Source organism: Thermobia domestica, chromosome 10 (genome assembly GCF_964235325.1).
Source record: "Thermobia domestica chromosome 10, izTheDome1.hap1.1, whole genome shotgun sequence".
NCBI classification, from domain to species: Eukaryota; Metazoa; Arthropoda; class Insecta; order Zygentoma; family Lepismatidae; genus Thermobia; species Thermobia domestica.
Window position 1 is genome coordinate 19,053,936 of NC_137463.1, and position 27,354 is coordinate 19,081,289.

Here is a 27,354-nt window from a genome sequence, read left to right on the forward strand (position 1 = left end):
ATAAACCTCGGCCTCCTCCCGTGCACACTTAGTTTGGAGCAAAAGACTTCGTCATTTCACAATAAACTTATATGCTCATGTTGCAGGTTTTTTGCCGCGGATTGTACAATGTGCACATCTTACAACAACGAACAAAGTCAACGAACTTTACGGCAAATTTATTCCTGCGAATGTCACATTCACGAAGAAACTTCCCGGTTGGATGTACAGGACTAGTGCAGCCCCTGGATGTGTACTTTTTCGGTCCTTGCGAGAACTTTGTCAAATTCGTCACTGACACAATTCCAGGACACGAACATCCGGCACCGTGACAAGTTCTTGAATCTCCAATCGTTTACGCTCCCCTGTTATCAGTTGTGTGCTCCCTGTTCCGCAATATGATTCGATTTGCTTTCTACAAAGCAGGATACCTGGATATCGAACCGGAAGCATTCCAGACACCCATTCAGTACTGCTTCGACACCCTTACCACTGAATTGTGTTATCACTCCGAGTCAATGGCCATTGTAAGATGTGTACATACGTACAAACTGCTTTTGTTTGGATCATTCGATCCTTTCTACTCTCCATATCAACTGTATGCCTTGAACATGTCATTTAAATCGCTATCTATTTTCCCAAATACATAGCAGAGATGGAATAAACGCTTTCTTTCTTGTGTTTGCTATAGGTCCCAATATTACCTTTGAAGTCCCATCACCTTTTCCCTATTGACGGACTGCAGATAATAACTTGGTAATTAACTAACTATTTGATGCTCTTTAAGATATATAACTCGTATTGCGCAACTCGAGTACCCTTTGCCTGTTAGCACAAAATTTAATGTTGGCGCGCGACAGACACTGTTAACACGTCCTCACTCTTCTGCCTCTGAAAGCCAACTAACATATCACAACTCGTTCAAACTGGACACTGTACCAAAGGTTTAGGCTACCAGGCTTACTAGGTGAAATGGATACAACATTGATAGATGGCACTGTGCAGCTACATTCACTGTACTTTTTGGTCACACCATGGAAAATACCACCTCTAACAACCTTTTACCTTTAAACTTAATTAAAACTTGAGTTCCGGTTGTTGCGTATCCTCAAGATTATGCTTTGATGTGGCTGATGACGGCAGCGATATGTTGTCAGAATTGTAACACAGCTCAGTGATAATGAGTGTTTGCTTTGGCCAGATTTATTGTTACTTAATATATAATTGTTTCTCAGACAATAGTGAATGTAGTTTGGTTTATTCAAGTACAGATAAGCATCAGGGTCAAATTTAATAACACGTAACTGCCTTAGTAAAGGATTTGTACGATAAAATGTCTAATTATGAATGATTTGTGGAAGATATTGTGTCTCTGAACCGCTTTTAGAGTTTAGATACGATTATGGACTTTGAATAGAATATATGTACCCTAAAGTTTCCTTTTTCTTAATGTGTTTCCAGTTTTCAGCCTATAATTTTAAGATCGTATTTTCAACGAAAAATATCCAGTTAGTGGTCGCAATCTACACGACTTAATATCACATATACTTACAACTGACTGGAAATGTTAGGTGGTTATTATTATGACCGGCTTATAGTAATAAGAGAAATAATATTAACAGGTGTATCACTAATGTAGACAAGGTATGTTACTAGGTTTGTAGAAATATCCTATCCTAAATTCCTGTCGACTATTGATCACAATGGTATATTATACTGTACTGTATAGTAACCTGCTACCTGGGCAATTGAATACCAAATCGACTTACGACCGCAGTCATAATCCAAGTTCGTGGTAACTCGAAGACTATTGTATCTACATTATAAAATTGAAAGTGACTATGTTTGTGACTCTTCATCTCTTGAACCGCCCGACCGATCTCGATCAAATTTTAAACGTAGATGCGGTTCTGGTGTGGGAGTGTTTTTAGCTATTTACTTTGACGGTAGAGCTTAGAGGAGGGGGAGATATAAAAAAATCAATAAATATAAAAAAAGAGTGACTATGTTCGTGAATTAATTACTTTTGAACCACCCAATTGATCTCAATCAAATTTTCAACACATATGAAGTTCAAACCTGAGAAGTTTTTTATCATTTCATTTTGACAGTAGATCTTAGGGGCGGGGAAGGGGAGGAGGGGAAATATATGAAAATGAATAAAACTTAACTTCTGAACCATCCGACCGATCTCGATCAAACTTTCAACATGGATAAGGTTCGGGCCTGGGGTGTTTTCTTCATTTCCCTTTTACTGTGCAACGAAGGGGAGGGGGAGATATGTGTAAAAAGAAAAGTAAAAAATAAAAGTGACTTTTTTGTGACTTCATGCTTAAAACACCCGCCCAATCTTTAAAAAATTTCAACATAGATGAGGTTCGGACCTGAGGTGGTTTTTTATCATATCACTTTAACGGTAGAACATAGGGGAGGAGAAGGGGAGAAATCTATAAAAATAAATAAAACTTAATTCTTGAACCACCAGACCGATCTTGATCAAACTTTTAACATAGATAAAGTTCGGGCCTGGGATGTTTTCGCCATTTCACTTTTACGGTGCAACCTTGGGGAGGGAGAGGGGGAGATATGTGTAAAAAGAATAAAAATAAAAATGACGGTTTTTGTGACTTCATCACGCTTTAACCACAGGACCGATCTTAATCAAATTTTCAATATGGATAAAGTTCGGGCCTGGGGTGGTTTTTATCATATCACTGACGGTAGACCTTAGGGGAAGGGAGGGGAGGGGATATATATATATATATATATATAAATAAATAAAACTTAATAACTCTTGAACCACCCAACCGATCTCGATCAAATTTTCAACATAGATGACGTTCGGGCTTGGGATAATTTTTATCATTTAACTTTGACGGTGCAACGTAGGGGAGGTGGAGATACAGATGGTGATCAGAAAAATGGAAACACCTGAACGAAATTGAAACTTACCAGATTAATATGGTGTCGGGCCACCTTTCGCCTTCAGAACAGCCTTGATGCGACGTGGGATGGAGGCATAGAGGTCGTGAATGGTAGCAAGTGGAATTTTACACCATTCCTCCTGCAGGGCATCGGCCAGTTCTGTGAGAGAGGATGGAGGTGGAAATCGTCGACGGAGTCGTGTTTCCAAGACGGACCACAGATGTTCAATATGTTGAGATCTGGGGATTGGGCGGGCCAGGGGAGGTGTTGAACTTCATCCCGATGTTCCTCAAACCACGCTGCAACAACGCCAGCTGTGTGAATGGGTGCATTATCATCCTGGAAGATGGCGTCATTGTCCGGGAACAACATCCGGACCATAGGATGCAAATGGTCTCCTAAAATTGCGACATAATCGTTGGCAGTGATTTGTCCGCTAAGTGTGACCACAGGACCCAATGAAAACCATGATATTGCGGCCCACAGCATCATCGAGCCACCGTCATGTTTCACAGTTGGGCGGAGACACTGCAGATCATAAGCTTCTTTGAGCGTTCTCCACACACAAACACGGCCCGTGGTTGGGAATAGGGTGAAGGATGACTCGTCCGACCATATCACACGTTTCCAGTCCTCAACGGTCCAAGTTGCATGGTCGCGACACCATTTGCGGTGTGCGAAAGCGTTATGGTCCCTGATGAGTGGTTTGGCCCGTGCAACACGAGCCCGTAAGTCCATGCCATGTAATTCGCGGCGGACTGTGATTGTCGAAACAGGGTGGGGGAGGTGCTGATTGAGTTCCTCAGTCACTTGCTCCGCAGTGGCACGATGGTTCTGCGTGACAATGCGCTTTAATACCCGGCGTGACCTGTCACTCATGATTTTCTTCCGCCCACTGTTCCGCTTCCCCGATGTGGTTTTCCCGTGTGTTGTGTAGGCCGTCATCACCTTCGACACTGTCCCACGCGACACACCTAACACAGTAGCCACTGCCGTCACACTCACTCCACATAACCGCGCACCAACAATTTGCCCTCTTTGAAAATCTGAGAGGTCTCCCATTTTACACTACCTCCGTCTGCTGCAGCCACTGGACACTGTTGTTCCACTGCGCCTGACGTAGTATGGAGACCGACCTAACACACCACCACCAGCGGTCTGGCACTGCGGGCGCCACGACACCACTGTCAATTCATATATCTGACGTGTTCCCTACTACAGGTGTTTCCATTTTTCTGATCACCATCTGTATATGTAAAAAAAAAAAAAAAAAAAAATAATAAATAATAATAAAATAAATAAATAATAAAAATTAAAGTGACTGTATATATGATTTCACTCTTGAACCATCTGACCGATCTCGATCAAATTTTCAACATAGATGAGATTCGGGCTTGGGATGGTATTTATCTATTCACTTTGACGATAGAACTAATGGGAGGAGGTAGGAGGGAGAGATATATAAAAAGAAATAAAACTTAATAACTCCTGAACCACCGGACCGATCTCAATCAAATTTTCAACCTAGATGAAGTTAAGACCTGAGATGATTTTTGTCATGGACGATGTAACTTAAAGGAAGGGAAAGACATTTACAAATGATCGAAAATGACCGATATTAGTGTCGAATCTATAGTTTTTGAGGTCGCTGAGATGAACAGTGAGACTCCTGATGCCATTTAAATCCAAATTCAGCCCCGCAAAAATTGAGAGGGGAGGGGATATATATATATATATATATATATATATATATATATATATATATATATAAATCAAAATGACCAATATCAGTATCGAATTCAGTTTTCGGGTTCGCTGAGATGAACAATGACACTTCCGATGCCGTGCCCAACAACATGCGGATGGGAGGAGGATATAAAAAAAATCATCGAAAATGACCGATACCACAGAGCGTTTTAGTAATAGTAAAAAGTGCCTAACGGAACATATTACTATTTTTTTCTTAATTTAACCCAGCGAAGCGGGTAAGTATGCTAGTATGTATATATTTCTATTACCTCTTACTTTATTCATTTTGTAAATATTAAATGAGCCAATAGAAGTCAAATGTACATAGTTTGTGTGTTTTCAAGGCAGTTTATTTTGAAAATATTGTACATTTAAAGAAATATATATTTCTCAAAATTTGGTGAACATGTTAAGTCTTGCTCTGAAATAAGATTTCACATCAGGTAGTGTGCGTAATTTGTATTCGTTTTGAGATTTGCTAGCTTCGCTGTTGCAGTACTCGGGAGTTGAGTTTGTCATCCTGTGGCTTAACTATTGAAAAGATTAATCAGCATAAAAGCAATAATTATTAGTGGATCTTATCCTATGATAGCTTGGTTCAGTTAGTATACAGTTATTTCTTTCCGTTATTCATCTCTTCCCAGTGCTTTATTTCCTCATCTCGATCAACTCAAAGATTTGCCTTTAAGACAGTTTCTAAGGATAGTACAATTCATATGTGTAATTTGTTACAAAGTACATATAAAGTAATTAACTAGAGAAAACACTAAAAGATCCAAATGGAGGCTAAACTTTTCAAGACAGATGAAATAACAGTAAAAATTATACGAGCTTGAGATCTGGTAGACATACAGTGGCTCTACAGGGTGATGAAATATGTCTGTAGACAAAGATAACGCCAAGTTTGAAGAAGAAAGTTTGTGCCAGTCTTTGATAGAGGAGATTATAAAAACGCATCAACTAGCGTAGACTATCCAGACAATATGGTAGTTTTATTTTTTGAAAGAATTTCATAACAGAAGGCAATTGAAGAGAACGTGGAAGAAGAGTAACGTAGTTTCCAGTGCTCCTTTTTATCCCATTCTCATTCCAGGAAAAAGGGAGACACAATAGTCCAGTGGTAAAGCGTTTATCTCTGGTGCATGGGGTCCCTGGTTCGATCCCCGGTCAGGTAAGTTTGTGATGGACAACATCGTGTCAGTGGGTTTTCTCGGGGTACTCCCATTTCCTCCCATATTCACATACTACCAATCCCCCTTAGCCTGATGGGCAAAATCATAGAACGTTCAACTGAACCTTTTCTTTTCATTCCAGAAAGTTTTTCATTATACGACTTCCTCAACCTGAAAAATAAAAACGCGGAACAATAAAACTAAAGATTTCATTTCGTTTAAAAGAATTGTGTGTGTAAAAGGTAGCTACATTTGTCTCGCCGAAAAAGCGGGACGGTTTTCATAATCGCTGATTTCGGGCATTCATATTTGTGTCACTGATTCTGTTTACCAAATCCAGATCTTATATACCTTTTCGTACTAAAATTTAATAGATGTGTGCCACTAATCCACAGCGGACACCAATCTGAAATACGGGGAGTATGGCCAGCAAATGTACGTATCATGCTAAAGCTTCCTCTAATGAAACATCTGGGCCGCTCTGGCTCAGTGGTAGAGCGTTCACCTCTGGTGCATGGGGTCCCGGGTTCAAACCGTGCTCCCGCCAAGTGAACTTTGTGGTGGACAAACCCGTGTGCGTGGGTTTCCTCGAAGTTCTCCCGTTTCCTCCCACTTTCTTCATTCCACTATTTTATTCATTTCTCATCTTCACCGTCTCCTTTAGCCTAGCCGCCATAATCGTGGGACGTAAAACTCAAAGATTAAATTTCATTTCGTTTTTTCTAATGAAACATCTATTATAGTTTAACTGCTTCTACTAATTGCCAACAGATTCCTATCCAGTAGGATCGTAAGGAATATAGTATCAAAAGAAAAAAAATAGTAGTACTTCAATAGGTGGAGCATTCGCCCTGCAAGCGCGAAATCGCGGTTTGAAACTCGGAGAGTACATCTATATGCAGTTTTACCAATAAATTACAATTTAAATTGCATTCCTTGTATTAGTATCCATCTTTGTTTTTAATTAAGTTAAAATTAATGATTTATTACTTTATATTGTCTGCGCAGGTGTTAAGTGAGGAACGTGTAACAGGAACAGTGACAACAGAACTAAGAAACGAAGGGGCACAAGGAGAACTACAGGGTCGCATTAGCTACGAAAACAGAGGGGAGTGCTTCTTCCTTCCTTATGGCAAGGAAGATATTGAAGGCAATGTCACTCTTCGATCTGGAGACAAAGTCAGCTTTCAAATTGCTACCAACCAAAGGTAAAGTACACTTTTTTCTTATAATATTAGGGAGAAGTCGTCATTTTTATTAAAATAAGGATTTTTTTTTTTTTAAAGAACTGTTTCGAAAAGAATGGTGGGTTTGTTAGAAAACAATATATGGAGGCATGTTATAAAACTAACCATAAAAGGAGTAGCTGAGAGTACATGTGTGTTTTTACTTTTCAGCATAGTCCTCTGACAAAGCATTTTGCCAATCGATTTCAAGTAGGTTTATAGAGCCACGGTTGTTCATTGGTAGTGTGTTCAGTTCTGATGCATGGGGACCCTTGTTCGATCCCAACTTCGTCATCAGTGAGCAAACGATCAAAGATAGGTATGTTTCTGGTGCCGAGTAAGCAGTTGTTCCTTGTTAGCTGCCGGCAGTGTGTGGAGTACTCATTTGCTAAACTTGTACAACTTCCCTATTCCATGCAGGTGCAGTCTGATTGTTTCCTGCAAGTTCATCACCGTTAGACTACTGTTCTCTTCGATGACTGAATTCAGGGCCTCGTCATCCAACACATGTGCTGCGAGGTTCAGCCGAAAGGCTCAGATATTTCGACGAAATTTCTGAAACCAATGCCTGGCATATGCGGCGACTTGATGCGACAGCTGATGGGCCCCACTTTAAAGTCATACAACAAACACGCTGCTTCGATACCTCCATTTCTTTTCGATACTGGACGAACTATGGCTGTTGTGTGTGCGCAACGTGCCTGTATTACTGAAGGTCGATGGTCAGACCAACTCTCGATCTCTTGGCAGGCACGTGCGTTATTTCGTTTCCTCTCTCTAAGCGCATTATTAATGATACGTCAAAAACGGCAAGAATTTGGTTACTTTGTAGCATTCCATTTGAAGTGTATAAGAGCGGGGTACTCACGGATTTTCTCGAGGTTCTTCCGTTTTCTTATGCCACCAATTAGTATCTGCCTCCTTTAGCCTTCAAGAGCAGGGAAGGGCGTTAGTTTCTTTCGCTTTTGTCATTTCAGACTTCTCAAGTTCCTACTGAAAAATAATAGTGGGTAGACGCGGTATCTCAGTGGTAGAGCGTTCACCTCTCGTGCATTGGGTCCTTGGTTCGATACCCGCTCGCGCCAACTGAGATTTGTGATGAACAAACCGTGTGTGGGGGTTATCTCGGGGTTCTCCCGTTTCCTTCCACTTTTTTCATTCCACTCTTTCCTTCATGTCTCATCATCACTATCTCCTTTAGCCTAGCCAGCATAACTATGGGACATCAAACTGAAAGATTTCATTCCATTTTTCCATTTCAACGCTAGTGGGTAGAATGGAAATTATAATTGTCATGTTCAGAAACCGTTACTACTGTAGTCTTGAGAAACAAGAGCGGCTTACAGCAGCAAAGACATTTTAATATAAAGTACCCCCTCCCCCCTCAAAAAAAAAAAAAAAAAAGAAAAAAGATTTTGATCCCACAAAGAGAAAGAAAATTACATGAAGTAAGAGACTGACTTGGAAAATTAGTAGACTTCACCAGCATCCTGTCTTCTTCGCTTGGACAGAATGAGTTGCGCAGTGGTAGAATTAAGCGGAACGTGAATCAAGAGAAGTCGCCCAGTGTAGGGATGACCTTGTGGGTTCGATGTAATCGTTTGTATGGATGGGATGTACCGAATGAGGCAAGTGGTAACCAACAATGCAATGATTCTCAGCCAAGTTTAATAATGGTTTCTCGGGTGACCTTAACAACGTGTGGTTTCAGATTATCGTGTAGCAGAATAACACATTTACAGTTCGCAAGAGCTGCTCCCCTTTTTTTAAGGTTTTCATGCACACGTTTCAATTTCTGCCAGTGCACAGTTACATTGATCGTCTGGCCAGGTACGAGCAGTTAGGGATACATCTTACCTCTAGCAGTTCACTAGATACATAGCATAACCTCCTGTTACATACAGTAATGGTTTTTGATAATACATCTATAAAAAATTAAGGTGGCGTAAGAAATATAAGAAATCTATTCTCATCGCATGTCAGGAATTTGTGCAGAAACGGAACCTTTTCCTGAGACGACTAAAGGAACGCAGGCATTACTCGTGTCGTTTTGTGTGACATATGGGACTCATCGCCCTATTTCATACAATTTCTCAAGTAAGTGGAGATATTGTCGAGTATTTTCTGTATTGCAATATAATATGTCTCCCAATCCGTCGCATATTGGCCATTGTCAGCCTCAATAGCTGCTTTGAGTGCTTCGCTGCTTATGGCGTGTGGACGTCCCATACGAGTGCGTGTTGGATGGATTCATCCGTTCTTAAATTTGTTATATAAAAAAAAAAAAAAAAGTTAAAACTGCCATTGAACTCTCTTCTTATTTACCCTATCCCTGCTGAATGTGCGGTATATTTTTTCTTTCAGTTTCAGCAGCGTTTGTTTCCATTGTAAACGTAAAGCACACAGGCTCGCATAACGCTCTATTTTGGTTCACGTGCTCTCACTGTCCCCGTTAGCTACTGTGACCACAACTAGTAGGCTACGAAAGGAACACTCACTAATACGTTTCCGTCTTCGAAATGGGGGTACAGGAAGCATGTGTAGGGCCACCACATGAAAATCTGACAAAACATCCAACAAATAGATTTACTAAGAAGGGTTAAAAGTGGAAAAAGAAATAATATATAGTAGATGAGGGTAGCCATTGTTTCCTTCATTTACGATAAAATATATCTAATTCAACCCGTACAAGTATTCAGTAATGTGGCCATTGAGTAGTGCAAGCATAACGGGTGTGGTATAGTGCATGTGATCTGAATGGTTGGCCACTGATTTCAAGAGTAGAGTTGTGCGACTGGCGAGGAAGCAGATGGGATAGAATAGTGGTGACCGCACGGAGACAGTGAATCAGTGACCTGGATTCGATTTCCAATCCAGTCGAACATTTGAAATACTCTGCGTCAAAGTTCGTGTGTTTATGGGTGTGGGTAAATAAATACCAAGTGGCCTGATATTCCCAGGGTCCTTCTGTTTCTCCAACACCCACCCACCCATTCATACTGGAAAAATGTTCCCTTCGTTCTTACACCATTAAGTCAGTAATTACTGTCTCATTTGCGGAACGTTAGAGTAATACTTTAATTAATGTGAAGATAAATGTTATGTAACGTGTCTGTCAATAACCATAAGGCGCCTTCGCAAATTGTAAAACTATGAATTCACAATGATTGATCTCATTCACCCGTCTGAATAATGTTCCGGGACACGATTTTATTTTTCTCAAGAATAAGCTCATCTTTGCTTGCTTTCTGGCGTGGGAATTTAGTGTACTTTGGCGATAATATTCGTTGCTGGAAAATATAATTTTGTAAATATCCAAATGTGGGAACCTAATCGTTATTAAAAACATTATTAACAAGTAATAAATATATTACTAAAGTTATAAGTAAAGTAATAAGAACGTTATTACAAGAGACTTCAAATGAATAAATAGCAATCTGAGAATGAGTGTATACTCTTTATTATCATGTATTAAGCGTGCGATCGTGTTTCATTGTTTACGAGTTTTAGTTCAATACTTTCATTTCTTATCTGTCTGTGTCCCAAAAAGAAAGAAAGAAAAAAAAGTGGCAAATACAAATTGATTTATGCCGTGGAGGTGCGGAGTACGTGGTAGAAGAAATATATTTAATGCAATCGCCAACAACAGGCTTTTAATTATGACAGCATATTGTTATATTGAAAGCCAGTCGAGATGCTGAGGGACGAAGTGAGTAGTAACAGCTTTTTTTCCGTTTAGCCTGGTTAATAGGGTAGGCCGAAAATGGCCGAAAAAATTTTGTTTTAGAAAATTAAGATTGAGTATCGTGCAAAAGTTGTATAATGTTATATTATGTTTCCTCACCAAAACAGAGCCGGTTAAAAAGATATTGCCTCTGATAAGGTCATTTGCCTCTGATTTCTCTGATCTAATATGAGCTCCCACGGCGGTATTTAATTTGATTTATCACACTTACAGATTAATCTATCGCAGCATTTTGCAAGAGAAAATATCAAATAACTTGTGAGCACCGTTCTTAAATTTCTTTAATTTGGCTCTTAATGGAGATATCTTGTTTCTTAATGGGGTTAATGGTCGTTTGCATTTTGAGTTGTAATTCAAAATCATATCCTTCATTCGAAGGCAAGACAATACAGGAAGAAAAAGGCTCGCAGCCATATCGTTTCTAGTTTATTTGAATTCAGCAATGTAAGCGCCGCCTTCGGAAAGCCAGTGTTGTGCATTTTGCATCCGGATGCGAAAAAGAGATATTCTCTTAAAGTTTGAGAGTTCTGAGCTGGGCTCAACACGAAGGTTTTTCGTGTGTTAATATGGTAGTTATGAAAGTTAGTTAAGCTCTTAATAGTTATTTGCATATTTTGAAACCATGTATTTCATGTTTTATGTATTAATAGTATTGTCTGGTAAAATGTTCTTATTACCTAAAATCATTTTATTTGAACAAAAAATTAAGCACTTTAGAGCCACGAGGGCCCGGTTAAATATTGTTTTAAAATCAACATATTTGACATGGCTTCATAATATATACGGAATACTTATATACAGTATTGTTCTTGAAAATAGAAAAGCAACTTTGTTTCGCACCACCAAATCACGAACAATCACTTCCCACCATTTCAGTATCACCAATGTCTGATTCTTCACTCTCACTAGACGATCCAGGATGCTGCTCAGCGTCACTATCACAAAGAAGATAATCTTCATGAGTCACCCTTAGTTATGCGAGAGTTAAATGTTTATTTCAAAATTGGCATCTTCAGGATTTGCTTAGTATGTTTTTCTTTTCTGTTATGGAATGAAAGTTATGTATCAAAATTGGGTTCACCCATTCGGGATTTATAAACCTTTTTTTTTTTTTTTTTTTTTTAAATCTAAGTATCATTTCAAAATTGGCGACTACATTCAGAATCTGATTTTTTCTTTTGTTGTGAAAAGAGCTATTACAAAATTGGCTACACCAGCCTGGATATTGTTTACTTTGATATTTGTCCATTTTAACCCTCGGTTAGTCGCAACATTTAGATCCAAGGTTTTTGTCGCAATGTATCAGATTGATACATTCGCTTTTCCCTTTGATTTAATACTAGTGGTTATTTTTTATTATCTTTTTTAAAAAGAACATGAAAGCATAAGCTTATGCTATGGTGATTAATTACGTCGCATTGTGTTTTAAATGTTCTAATTTTAGGAAAAAAATAAATTTTGAAAACATTATGAAATCACAGTAGCTCAAGAAAAAATAGTCACGGAATAAGTCGCAAGGTATCAGACTGATACACAAACTTCTGGAAGCTTTCTTCTTTATATGCTTCTGTATCTAAAACACAAACATATTACATATTGCTTTTATTTATTCAAAATCTAAAGCACTAGACAACTAAAGCAAGATAATTATAATAACTCAATCCTCCGTGAATGATATTGTTAAGCACAAACACTGCTTAGGAATGTTGTAGTGTCTCTAAACAAAATAAGTATAGGAGAGTATATAGAAAAAATGAACTTATATTAAGTCATTTTACCTCTGATATGTTAGTTCGAATTCAAAAAAACATAGAAATATAAACAATCACAAATCATTTACTCGTCACTCGATTCAACTGGTATTGTTTCTAATCGAGGAAAGCAATCGGTGCACACGGAATCCATATGCTGGAGACAAATTGGTCAGCTGCATTTTTTGCATTTAGTTCTGGTCAATCTTCGTTTTTTGTTCTTCCTACATAAATCACAGCTCCGTCGCTTTGCTGAACGTTCAGTTCCTTCACCAACCGATTCTTCATCTGCTCCATTTGCTGGTCGATACTTTTCCAGACTCGCTTGCAAAGCAAAAGGAATCCCTTGACTTAGAAGACTTCTCTTGCAGAGTTGCTCATGCACAAGCTCATGACTTAGTTGTTTCAAAAAACGCCTCCTAGTAATTTTAGCCTGACCATTACCAAGAAAGATTATTTGTGAATTTATACCAGCTATATTCAGCATCGAGAAAAATACAACACACGGCCAGAGCTGCGTATTTCTGGCTACATTGAACGAGGCACACATTTTGTCCAAAATGTCAACATCTGATTTCGTCTAATTATAAAAGGTAATCATTTCTGGCTTTGCGGCAATTCCACTTGTTTCGTCTATACGATCATCAAAATGCTGGCTTGATACTACTGAAACATTTCGGTTTTTCTTCGGTACATAGGAAACGAGAGTAACATCATTCGAAAATTCAAACATGTTTGACTTTTCAGGTCTATACTTTAGATTCAAAAGTTCCAGTGGCAACTGTCTTTTATTTTTCTTTATGGTTCCCACATAAGATAATTTCCGTATTTTCAAGTCAGCAATTAGGTTCAAATCGGTAAACCAATTATCCGCAGTTATATTTCGTCATGTTCCAACTATGGGCTGCACTAATCTCTTGGCAACATCAGCCTGCTTGTTACTAATGGAATAAGGCCCGTCAGGCATTTTTCCTGCATAAATTTCCATGTTGTAAGTGTAATATAATTTTGCATCAACCAATGCATAGATCTTAATTCCATACTTAGCAGGCTTTGCAGGGATGTACTGTTTGAAGCGGCAACGGCCACGGAAAGCATCCAGCTTTTCATCTATAGTAACATTAGCTACAAAGAATAGTTCTTTTGGCAGTTTTCAACAAAACATGTTAACAGTTCCCGAATAGCAGCAATATTGTACACCTGTTTTCTTTCGTCTCGTGTAGTACGGTCATCAAACCTGAGGCATCTGATCAGAAATCTAAATCTTTGGAGACTCATAACCTGTCTAAATATTTCCACACCATCCCCATCAGTTCCGCATAAATCATCCAGTGTCAGTCCATTTGCGTGCAAAGTTCCGGCGAAATAAAGAAGACTAATGAACCCCTTTACTTCACACAAATCGGTATCACCTGCATCACGTTCCCTTTTGAAACTACCCCGCACGATATTTATGTATTGATTAGTATATCGAACGATGTCTTCAAGCATTTCTTCAGTGAAAAAATTTTGCCAGCACTTTAATGGAGTCTTACTTTCTTTAGCAATTCCAATCACTCTGGGAAGCTTTACAACTATATTTTGGGGAGGCACTCGTCTATTCATTTCCCGCGGAACAATTTGCCACTTCGTAGTTTTATCTCTACCAAGGTACACTAACTTCTCATTTGGTTCACTTTCTTCTTTAGTGGCACTCTCTTCTGTTTCAGAATCTGTTTCACGTTTTTCTGGTGTACATTCTTCTGCATCAGTGTCGGCAACGTCACTAAAATGTTCAATTTCAGCTGGATGAATTGACCCATCATCATCAAACAATATTTTCTGAATTTCTTGAACATCAATCGAATCAGTGAGATTAAATACACGTTCACGTTCTGCCATAATATACAGTAGTAATTGTGGGCTTAAAACTTGAAATACTTGTATAAGAATAAATGAAGAAAAATTGAGCTAACTGAAACATAAAATACCTCTCTTATAACACGATTAGTCGCAACCGTTCTATCTGATACACAGCCATTACTACAGCGCCATATGCGAATGTCACCGTCAACTCTACTACTCATAGGTTTGTAGAGTGGAGTTTGAGGATTACACGGAACGGGCGCCGCAAGCGACATCGCAGTCAAAAATGTGCGTAGAAAAACGTTCAGTTGTATCAATCAGAACCACATGCGACTAACCGAGTGTTAAATAATTAAATGCGCCGAAGTAGTATATTTACACTATATTCGCGCAAAACTGTATTCCTTTGTGAATAAAGAAAACATCTCAGTACTTTCTGAGTTATAGTGTCGTCCTGTTCATACCGTACAAAACTTTGATGATATCTGGTGATGTCGCGTGCTCAAATGTGGATTCTGTGATGCAAGTGGGTACGTCTTCGGTGACGAAACAAAGTAATTCACAGGAATTCTTAGTAAAATACAGCATTACAAGAGCAGAATTATTGTGGTGTATTCGAAGTACAGTGACACATCAATTCGCACTGCTGCTGCTAAAGATGTGAAAGTATTACTCATACTTCCAGACCTAAGATTGCTGGGGAAATGCAGCTTCAACGTGACAAAATAGCATGCACTCTAGTTAGTAGTATGGCATACACCATATTTTAGAAGTGAACTAATTTAGTTGTTGTTGGAAACATAAATGTGCGATTCTGGAGTAGCGTAGAAAGGGCAAGTATTATGCGATATTTGATATGGGCGTTTTGATGGAATTCTACAGCTTCTGACCTAATAATCACTTTCAAAGAGACGGTTTCACCCTTGAACTTAAAAAAGATCATTCAAATTTCGATGGACGACCCTAAGGTGAACTCTACATATTTGCATATCTTCAAGTCCGATATCAAGACGTCGGCTAATGATCTTGAATTCTTGATAGGAAGCTGTGTGTTATTTCTTCGTGTAAACCATTTAAGCTCACAATTGAGATAATGAACTGGGGAATCGTTGAATTTCTAAGAGCTCTGCATATCTTATTTAAGGATGTCCCAGCACGCCGTATCGAGTACACTCTTAGAGGGGCTCAGAATTTTCCGATGAAGTTTTATTCTGTATTGGCTTGAAATATCAGTGTTGTCCACCATATATTCTATTGTATATTCGGCGTGTCAGGAAAGATAAGAAAGTCTCATGCTCTTTGAACTTTCAGATCGTGTCAGGTATGTTGGAAGAAGGTAAAAATGGTTAAGCCTAAACTTATATTTTTAAAGTATGTTACTTTACTGAATTTAAGACTGAGCTCCTTCGTGGCTAAGCAATTAGCGTATGCGCCTTTGGCGTGGGAGACCCGGATTTGATTCCCGACGGGAGCTCATGTGGTTCGGATTTACGTTAATCCACTTGAAATTCAAAATCAGCTCAACTGCATTTCAGACTAACTCTCTTCTCAAGACTGTTTCTGTGAAACACTTTAGTGGGCGTTATAAAAAATCTGATTCATAAGTTCGTAAAACCAGAAGTTTTTAGTTATTCGAGTTCATGGATACGAATTAAAATGGAAAATAAAGAAAATCTTCCTGTTAAAAACGTTGATATTGCTTTTGCTAAACACACTCTCTTTAAGAAATGACAACCAATAAAGGTTTGGACATTTTGGATTTTCGCCGAAATTGCAGAAAATGTCTACAGAAATATGTTCTTCTGGAGAAGTCATCTTTAAATTATAAATTGACTAGAGCTCTTACATTTGAATCTTAATGTTCTGCAGGATCTGATGTTAGAGTGAATCGCATGAAGTCTCTTTTAGTTGAACTAGTTGAAAATAATTGGATGGATGGCAGTAGGGCAGATAGAGAGTTGTGGGGCAGTTTAAAGAGTTTTGTTCGAATCCAATTCATGACTCAGTATTTTAGAGCTGCTCAGTGTTGGAACGACTTTTGACTTTGGATACTTCAGAGTGAAAAGATCTAGGAATTTTTGTTAAGATGGTCTTGATTTTCTCTCGTGAAAATTCAAATTTAGAAAGAGGATTTTTCAGTCAATGCACAGTGTAGCAGATAATTTAAAAGAACAAACTTTACTAGCAGTCAGACTTGTATAGATTCTGTATTTTCTCTGGTGGACTTGATATCCACAAGAAAATCCATGATTCATGATGCAGGAAATGCTTCTACTCGTTTTGCAGAAACAACAGATCAGTGACGAAGGGGAAAAGGAAGGGGAAAAATAAACTAAAAACAGGAAAATAAAGATCATTCTGAACAAGCTTGAAGCTAAGAAGACTAAAATAATGAAGATGTGTGGAATATTAGTGAGAAAGTAGAGCGTTTGGAGAAGTGACATGAATTACATACTACTGTTAATTTTTCAAAGATACGTTGTTAATATACCACAGCCAGTTATACATACATCCACCGTTTTCCGGCGAGTGTTTCTCTGTGGGTTTTTCCTTTCATGTAACTGAAGTTACAGACTTACGGTTTAGGGAATATGTTTAATTTCTTGTTTGTGTAGAAATTTTTATTAGATAAGATAAATGATCAAGAAAAAAGAAAAAATGCCGCTCGAGAACACTCACTCACTGTAAACATCGACTGGGGAATGTAGATCAAACGAAAGGACAACCGTCTCCTGTATGAGTTGACAGTTAAAACAAGAATAAACAGGATTGAATATCATTGATACAGCAAGCTGCAAGAGCAATGAGTACCTACGGACTTTTTGCTAAGTGTGCATTTTGACTTTTCTCACCTTCTGCTGATAGGGGCATTCTTCACCAGTGCTGCTGTGGGTAAAGTGGGTTCATCCTACTTTACTTCACAACAACTAATTTCTAGTTGAATTTTTGAGCAAAGCATACATAAACTGTGACGTCATTATTTAATTCTTTGACCCTTTTCTGCTCAAAAACACAAAACACGCTTTTGTTTGTTATGGTATACTAAAGGAGTAACTATTCCCAAAGTTCCAGATTTTTTATCCAAGCCCATTGGAAATATTGGACAGTAAAATGTGCCGGATTGGCATAATTTCCCAAATTTACGATTTTTTTTTCTCAAGCCTTTGGGAGCAACTACAGGTCTGTAAATTTTTGTGTATAAACTTATGAACCCGAACTACTTGCACATACAAATTCAGATCTCTACGTCAGTTGTTTGCTCTTCCCAAACCTGTCTTCAATGTCCAAAAATGTTGCAACTGTACACCCTGATTTTACCTCTTTCAAGTAGTTTTAGGCAAAAATGTTAAGAGATCAAAGTTTTAGCTTTACACAAGTTGGAGACGCCAGCAATTTTCAATTGGGTAGGACAAACACATGCTGAGATATTCAAAATAACGTAAACGCCTGAAATCGAGGAAACGCAAAATGGCGACAGCTGCTGCGTCGCTACGGGATGTTTTAAAAATCAAATGATCACGGTTTTGAAGTACCCTGATATAGGATGAACATTCATGATAAAATTAGATTATTATTATTATTATTATTATTATTATTATTATTATTATTATTATTATTATTTTGATATAGTAGAGCGGCATTTTTTCTTTTTTCTTGATTACTTAGCATGGATTGATCCATAAATGTTCTGTAATTTCATAATAAAATACGTTGTATTTTTTAAATATTCAATTTTCTAGCTGATTATATATATATATATATATATATATATATATATATATATATATATATATATATATATATATATATATATATATATATATATATATATAGTGTATTATCGTTGTCATGTTTTGTTCTTGTTTTCCATCAACATGAGAAAGCCTGTGTGGCTAATTACATATCAGGGAAAATTTCAAAAAATGTTCTGGAAAACGGGGAAAAGTCATTGAATTCTTTCCGTTTTGTCGCCACCCTGATTACGCCATGCTGTAGAATTTTTAATGGAACGTCATATATGGTCGACCGGACCAGTTACCTGATATCTTACCTGTACTTTCCCATGGGGCAGATTAAAAAATTCATTGTTGTTGAAACTTAACAAGTTCCACTTATGATAGGAGGGTGGGCAGGTAGGGCTATCATCAATATACTTCGCTTCATCAACATACTTAGCACGTTAATTTTTGACCCAGTACCTCCAAATTCTTTTACCAACCATGACAATGTACCATAATCCAAGGCCCTCATTCTCTGGAAACTTATTTGTAATTGGGCAAGGCAACATTCAAGGTTACATGCAGACAAAGGTTGCTAAGAGTTGTAGGGGTTATGAACTAGGTTGCCATTTAAAACTGACTATTGCTGCGTATAATGCGAGATCTCGCTCATCAGAAGCAAGGTGCCAGGAGTTCGAAGAGCTTCAGAAGATCAACTGGAAAATAATCGGATTAAGCGAAGTCAGAAGCAAAGAAGAACTAGTCAAATTGAAGTGCGGACATCTATTCTGTTCTAGAGGATCGGCAAGTGGCAAGACCAATGATGTTGTTTCTTATCAACGAAAATCTGAAGAACAATACTTTGGAGGTAGATAGTTCCTCTGTAGTGAACGTAAGGAGTCGTGTGTGGTGGGGACACGGTGGCTCAGTGGTAGAGAGCTAATCTCTGATGCGTGGGGTCCCTGGTTCGATTCCCGGCCAAGTAAGTTTGTGTTGGGCAACATCGTGTCCGTGGGTTTTCTTGTTTCCACCTACATTCTCATTCCACCGATTCTTCCATCGTTCACTTGCCTTAATCATTCGTCTCCCTTAGCCTAATAGATAGAAACGTGGGACGTTAAACAGAAAGTTTTCAAAGCAAGGAGTCGTAAAGCTTGATCTAAATTTACCAATTTCAGCACCAAATACAACGCGAGGATGTGCCCCGTTTGTCAACCTACACCCATAAAATTTTGCCAGTGTTGCCTCTCGTACTATACACAGAACATCTGGGGGTACAGTGTTGTCGCTAAGTTTCGTTTTGTTGTTCTTGTTATTGTTTTATATCTAGGTTGTCATTGTTGTTACCATTTAATTCATATTAGTGTTAGTGTGTGTGTTATAATTTTTAAAGTTTTTTTTGTCACTTGTTCACCATGCCTTATAAGTTTCGCAACATTGTTGGTGCACGTTTTCTGAAGTGTGTATTTAAAAGGCAGCTCCACGAATCGTACCGAGATCTTCCGACGTATTACACGTGAGGCAAAGCTGTTCTATGATTAGTACAGACTCCAGGCTTCACGAGTTGTCGCGGCCACTCTGGTCGAATAGCAAGGCATGTTGTTATACACTCTGGAATATAAACTACAAGTAATGCATGTGCATTCTTCACTCAACAAGCAATTCAGAAGAGGAATTAAAAGAATTCTACGAAGAAATAGAGAATTCAACAACTACGTAAAATAATACAATGGGAAAAGGCAAAAAGAACGAACGAAAAATCGATAGGAAATTACTGATATGGCGATCGAGACGGAGGTGATAAAACTTTTCCACGAAGCTGAGTTGTACGTTATAAATTTCATTTCTCAAGAAAAAGTCCAATAGTAAATGGCCATGTCAACGCCCAAGTGAAAGAATAAGCGAAATTGATTACATCGTGTGAAACAGATATGTGAATGACGACTGCATTATTTTGAACACGTTCACCACCGAAACTGACACCGAATAGTAAGGTATTATCTGAAAATCAAACTTGAAAAAATAGGATAACAGCAATGTGTAGAAAGGAAGATTGTTCAAGGGTAGCGTAGCATATTTCTACTGGAAGTGAAAAAACCCTTAACCGCACTCGAAAAGAATATGGACATGAGAGGCTAACAGGAATATCACAAAAGTTCTGTTGGATATAGGCACCAACATTTCACAACTTCCCGTGAAAGGCGCGACATAAAGGTCTCGAACCAGTACTGAACGGGTTCCATCTGTTGAAGTAATGTTTAATTATTTGACCTTGCCTACGCATATACGCAATCTAAATACATTTGCAATAAATTAATTTTACAGTAAAACGATAAACCAAATCATCGTTGAGTTTACATATCTGTTCAAAACTTCATAGCTCTAGTTAGTAAGACAGTACGTAAAGTATAAGTTGCAAGGTTTTACTTTACCAAACAGAAAAGAAATTAACAATTATCCTTACAGTTTCGGCATTAAATTATTTATTTCATATGAAAAATACAGAATGAATGTGAGAACGTAAAAGGTACTTTTTTTTTTTCATCTCAGTTTAAAGATGCTTTTTATAGTTTGAGAAGGATGTAAATCAGTGCAGGAAGTGTGGTACACACTTTATCAATACGGAAATGCGATATTGCTGTTTTCCTCGTGATAACCATGCTCATTGTTTAAATAATATAAATGACAATATAGCGTAGGTGGTTTCTTTCTTTTTCCACTGGCTCGTAATGGGAGTTTGAAGTTCACACAAATACTCGAAACTAAGCATAAGTAACTAGTACGGCTGCGAATTATAAGAACGATATGAGGCTTGACACTATATTTAACATTGTGAAGCATCAGGTTGAGACGTTGAAAATAGTAAAACTTGGATGTTATTATTATTATTATTATTATTATTATTATTATTATTATTATTATTATTATTATTAAATTATTATTATTAAATTTGATGATTATTATTTAATGCAAGTGTAATAACTGTACACAAGATAAATGTAAAACAGCGTATAGTACTGCTTGTTCTAAGAATTAATTCTTCAGCGAAAGGAAGCATCTATTCAAGTTTCTCTCATATTTGGAAGATTTTAATTATGGTACTAGCCTACGTCTAGCTGGAAACTTCGCTCCTATATTCTCGAATTTGCTCGGCCTACGGCCTCGCACTTTTCATATCCTAACATCTCTGATTTTATCATAAGGGATCTCGAGATACGGCCATCTTATTCTAACAGTTGCAGCCCCGACTTTTTTCTTCCCACCTTTTTTCTTCCTTGTAAAGGAATTACACGTAGTTAATTATTTTAAATGGAAAGTCTGAATACAAAATTTCATGCCTTTAACCTTAACAAATTTAGTGATATGGCTGTCTTAACAATTGTAACCCCCTCCCATCTTTTTTCTAATTGCCTCTTTTTTTCTCTTCTAGAAATATATAAACGCTGAAACACGTTTTTAACTATAGGAAGCCGGAGGTATAATCTGTCACGTGGAAGTCGAGGGGGGAATCAGTTTTGCCCGCGTGTGTGAAATTCATTTTTAACCACTAATAATCTATCTATTAAAATGCTACAATAGCAATTAAAAGCGCCTGAGCTCCAACCTATAACTTAAGCTTTCAAATCTTTTATTTGCGTTTGTGTGTGATTTCACGTTTAACAGAGAAAAACATTTTAAGTATTTGTACTTTAAATAGTCTAAATTAGTTAACTATATCTTTTTCATAAAGTTTATGATATAAAATTATTGTTCAAAGCCTTTGTATTTTAATAAGCCTTCTCTAAAATGTATGCATGTGAATTGGGCTTCCATCTTCCGAGTCCTTTTAAACTATATGTTGAGCACGTTTATATTTTTGTGGTCAATCCTTTCGACAATTAAATCTTGGAAACTACAGGCTCTAGAAAGATGACGTTTTCACTGATCGATTGGAAAGTTTGCGTACATTGTCCAGTTCTAATTGATTTTAAAAAAGCCATTATTTCCTTATTACATTTTTTTAGGGTACACTGGAAGCGTTGAAATTAAAAAAAAGCATCATATCCTATGCGTTATACATTGCAACACCACATTGTTGTATATGTATCAGGCGTTTGTTTCATGGACAAATAATAATGAAAAAGGAAGGATAACCATTTCTCGAGTCTAAGATAAATCTTTATTTTTTGAGTGTTTTGCGCAATGAACACCATATATAACTGACATTATAATTAATTGTATATGTAATGTATTTGCTTATTACATACTGCATGCAAGAAGAAATAAAATACTGGTAATACATGAATTAGAAACTCCAACCGGAAGTAGGCTCAAATCTTGCAAACGGTGCGAGATATTGAGAAAAAATAATCGAAAAAATCTCCCCTTTATCATACCACTTGCCCTTTTTTTTTTATTTTTTTTTTTTTTTATGAAGAAGTCTTTCACTTGTGTCTGTAAAGGGACATGTACATATACTGTGAGGAATTAGGAGATTTATGCTCATGTGCGGATGATGCGCTGTGTAGAAAGCGCAGGTTCAGCTAGTATCTTCTTAAATTGTTTAATGACTTCTAACAAGTGTGAGTTTTAAAATTGTATTAAATCTTCCGAACTTGTATATTAAATCTTAAAATATAATATGTAAGCTATTAAGAAATGCTGTTGAATTGTAAACAGTTTTATTCTATATAAACTGCTTTTCAGATTTTCAGGATACGCCACTGGTCCATTTAGATTCAACACTAGTCTAAATAATAAACAAAAAAATTTAAGGGAATTGCGTATAGTTTAGAATCTCAAATAGGTTTAAATTATGGAAACAGTAGGTTATAGAATTTAATAAGGTAAAGATTATTTAAATTCTGATATTTCTTTTTTTTTTTTTCTAAAAATAAATGTGACTGTACGGCGGACCACGGGTTCATAATGGTTAAAAAATTGCATACCTTCCAGGGTATTAATATAATAATAATATCTAGCACAATTGGCACCCATTGTTTAGACATGAACCCCTACACTTTTGCGTGGAACAGCATTTTCATAAAAGATGATTAACTCCAATATTTGTAGTCCTTAATTACAATTAACTATCTTCAAGAAGAAACAGATTCACAGCTCTCTCTCTCTAGAAAGAAGACAGGTAAAGGAAAACAATAAAAACTCTGATTTTCAATAAAACTTTATTATTTGGTATTTTCGAAGTTTCTCGTCAATCCCGTTTTAAGACAGAAGAGGAAATATTTCGTTCACATTCAAACATGCCAGTACGCTGTACCGTTGAGAGTACCGCCAGAAAAAAAAAAAACGCTATATTGTTGCGTAGCGCCAGGAAAAATCGAGTGTTAAAAAAAAAACTGTGTCCACTATTCTCCAAGTCAAACTAAAGCGAAAAATATGTATAATTGTATACGTTTTGGGTCCTCGTCTGGAGATGCGAATTGCACAATGTGAGAACGTCGCAGATAAAGAACCATAGAATGGATTACCAATCTATCAAATAGTTACATTGATTCTTTCCAGATGGTAGTTAAAGTCGATAGATGTTGACACTAACTCCACTTATTAGCGTAACAATCGATGTAAATGCTTGGTGGATTCGTAGAGTAGTACTAATGTTTCTAAATTAATCTAACGTTGCCACATAGTGCAGTTTTGATTCCCCTATAGCGGTTAAAGGAGACCTTAGAGGGTATATCCTTAAGTAGCATTTTCGCTTTATTTTGACCTGTAGAAAAGGAGTCGTCCTTGGGCGCCATTTTTACAACATCGTATATACAGGGTGTTTCAAAACACCGACGTTTGTAAGGTGATTCCTGACACAGAAAAATGGAAACACCTGTAAATGGCAACACGTCAGATGTATGGGTTGGCAGTGGTGTCGTGGCGCTCGCAGCGCCGGACCGCTGGTGGTGGTGTGTTAGGTCGGTCTCCTTACTACGTCAGGCGCAGTGGAACAGCAGTGTCCAGTGGCTGCAGCAGACGGAGGTAGTGTAAAATGGGAGACCTCTCAGATTTTCAAACAGGGCAAATTGTTGGTGCGCGGTTATGAGGAGTGAGTGTGACGGCAGTGGCTACTGTGTTAGGTGTGTTGCGTGGGACAGTGTCGAAGGTGATGACGGCCTACACAACACACGGGAAAACCACAAAGGGGAAGCGAAACAGTGGGCGGAAGAAAATAATGAGTGACAGGTCACGCCGGGTATTAAAGCGCATTGTCACGCAGAACCGTCGTGCCACTGCGGAGCAAGTGACGGAGGAACTCAATCAGCACCTCCCTTACCCTGTTTCGACAATCACAGTCCGCCGTGAATTACATGACATGAACTTACGGGGTCGTGTTGCACGAGCCAAACCGCTCATCAGGGACCATAACGCTTTCGCAGGCCGCAAATGGTGTCGCGACCATGCAACTTGGACCGTTGTGGACTGGAAACGTGTGATATGGTCGGATGAGTCATCCTTCACCCTATTTCCAACCACGGGCCGTGTTTATGTGTGGAGAACGCCCAAAGAAGCTTATGATCTGCAGTGTCTCCGCCCAACTGTGAAACATGGCGGCGGCTCGGTGATGCTGTGGGCCGCCATATCATGGTTTTCATTGGGTCCTGTGGTCACACTTAGCGGACGAATCACTGCCAACGATTATGTCACAATTTTAGGAGACTACTTGCATCCTATGGTCCGGATGTTGTTCCCAGACAATGACGCCATCTTCCAGGATGTAAATGCACCCATTCACACAGCTGGCGTTGTTGCAACGTGGTTTGAGGAACATCGGGATGAAGTTCAACACCTCCCCTGGCCCGCCCAATCCCCAGATCTCGACATAATTGAACATCTGTGGTCCGTCTTGGAAACACGACTCCGTCGACGATTTCCACCTCCATCCTCTCTCACAGAACTGGCCGATGCCCTGCACGAGGAATGGTGTAAAATTCCACTTGCTACCATTCACGACCTCTATGCCTCCATCCCACGTCGCATCAAGGCTGTTCTGAAGGCGAAAGGTGGCTCGACATCATATTAATCTGGTAAGTTTGTAGCGGCAGTCTTGTTACCAAGTAATCCACTACCTATGAAAGGGTATTTTAGGATTCCCCTTAATGCGGAGTAGGTTGGGCAAGTAATCCTTTTCGTGAAAATTATAAATATACTTCAACTCGAACAATTTATTGTATAATTTCTTCAACATAAATGTAAATTCAACAATAACAATATAACTGTGCAGACACAAAACAACTTCACTCAATGTTAACTGGAACCCTTTCCCAATTTGAATAGTAGTCCGGAAATTTTTATACATTCGCATTCCACTACTTTATATTCTAAATTAATTTTACTGGTTGTACTTTTGACAGGTTTCATATATCAAATATCTACACAAATTGAATTTAATCCCCAAATATAACAATATATATATTAAACTAGTGACCAAAGACATACACTCACCAAAAAGTTGTAACAGTTGGGCCGAAATGGAAAGAAAAAAAAATAGATTAAAATTTTGTACTTACAATTTCCTGACGAGCTGCATATCAATGGCACTTACATACATTACACTTAATTAATCCGGCTACTTTCTGTGTAGGAGCATTATTATCCACACACTATTCCGAAATCACATTTAACTAGTTATCAATTTAACGGACACAATTTCTAAGCTCCTACCCCTGCTTACCTCATGTTTCAATCTAAAGGAAACGTAATAGGTACGGGTAGAATACAAAAGATAGATGGCGTTTTAGTCACTTCGAACAAACGAATATCAGAACCATGACATTGACCTACAGAGCCAATGTTTCCATATACAAGTTTATTTAACTAATCAGCTGATCGAGTTTTCAAGTTCTTTTTTTTCATGAACTTAAGAGAAATGTCTCATATTAAATTCCCCACCTCTCCGGGTGGTTTAATTAAACAAACAGTTATTTAACATTTCGAAGTAAGTTCATCTTCCATGCACGGCATGCAGTAAAGAATAATGGAACGAACTCACCGATGGAAATTCTTCACAAACAAATCGTTAGTTGTTTCGGAGCTCCTTTTAGTTCATTGTCCAATCGACGAAGCACGCACCATAACTGCAGAAAGATAACAGGATTGATGACGGTATTGTTCTTGCCTATCCACCTGATGGTCCTGATTTATTGCCATTCTTCTATGGGAAGGTTCTCTCGGACAATCACAACAAACACAGCCATGGCCAGAAACACCCAATTCCGAACCTGCAGAATTGTACAAACAGAGCACAGTACACAAATATATATAACACATAACATATATTTTAACAGTGAAGTGGATTACAATTATTACAGAATCTGTACATATTTTCTTAATTTCCATTATTATTTTCATTATTATTTTCTCTTGTTGGATAAAATTTCTTTATGAAACTGACATGACGTTTAATCTTTACTTTCTTATCAGCTACAAGTTGTAACCACACTGTGTTCTTTGTTGGATAGCTCATAATTTCGAACGGACCCTGATATTGGCTATCTAATTTAGGTTGATAACGTTTCTCCAAAGAAGATTTAGTTACTTTCTTAACCAATACTTTTTCTCCAATAGGTAAATCTATATCTCTATGTTTTCTAGAATACAATTTCTCTTTCCTTTTCCAGGCCAATTCAATATTATCTACAATAGTTTTACTCATCTCAGCTTTATCTTGAGTACTTTCAAGAATTCCTAGATCTAAAATCCAGTTTACATCTAAAGGATTAAACATCTTTCTTCCTAAGTATACCTCACTTGGAGTTTTACGAGTTACAGAATTTTCACTACTATTTAATGTGTACTGGACTTGATAAATATACTTAGACCACTTAGTTTGATTTTTATAAATATAGGTTTTCAAAATTAATTTTATATTTTTATTTTGTCTTTCTGTTAAATTGCTTGACATGGAATAAGGAGTAGTACAAATGTTTTTAATGCCTAAACTAAATAAATAATGTTTGAAATAATCGCTTTGCAGATATCCAGCATTGTCATGAATCACCTTATTTGGAAATCCGTAAGAATAAAATATTTTATCTAATTTCAAACATATAGACTTTGAACTCAAATTCCTAAGAGGTTCGATAATGACAAATCTAGAAAAACCATCGGTTAAGACTAATACATATTTAAACCCATTACTGATAGGCCAAGGCCCCATTACATCTAAAAATAGAGAATTATTAGGATATTTCTCTTTCTGAGTATAGTAGGTACCATAAGGAAGTCTATTCCTATCCCTACATAGCTGACAAGTCG

The 27,354-nt window shown here is 37.7% G+C and overlaps 1 protein-coding gene across 3 annotated transcripts in view; it reads left to right on the plus strand.

Annotated features, from left to right (window-relative positions):
* The window catches only part of Unr (cold shock domain-containing Unr), a 90,428-nt gene that overhangs the window by 18,133 nt on the left and 44,941 nt on the right, over window positions 1–27,354 (plus strand). For all 3 annotated transcript variants that reach the window (XM_081727832.1, XM_081727833.1, XM_081727834.1), the window contains exon 4: window positions 6,834–7,033. In XM_081727832.1, the coding sequence (XP_081583958.1) occupies window positions 6,834–7,033 (200 nt within the window). The remainder of the gene's footprint in view (window positions 1–6,833; window positions 7,034–27,354) is intronic.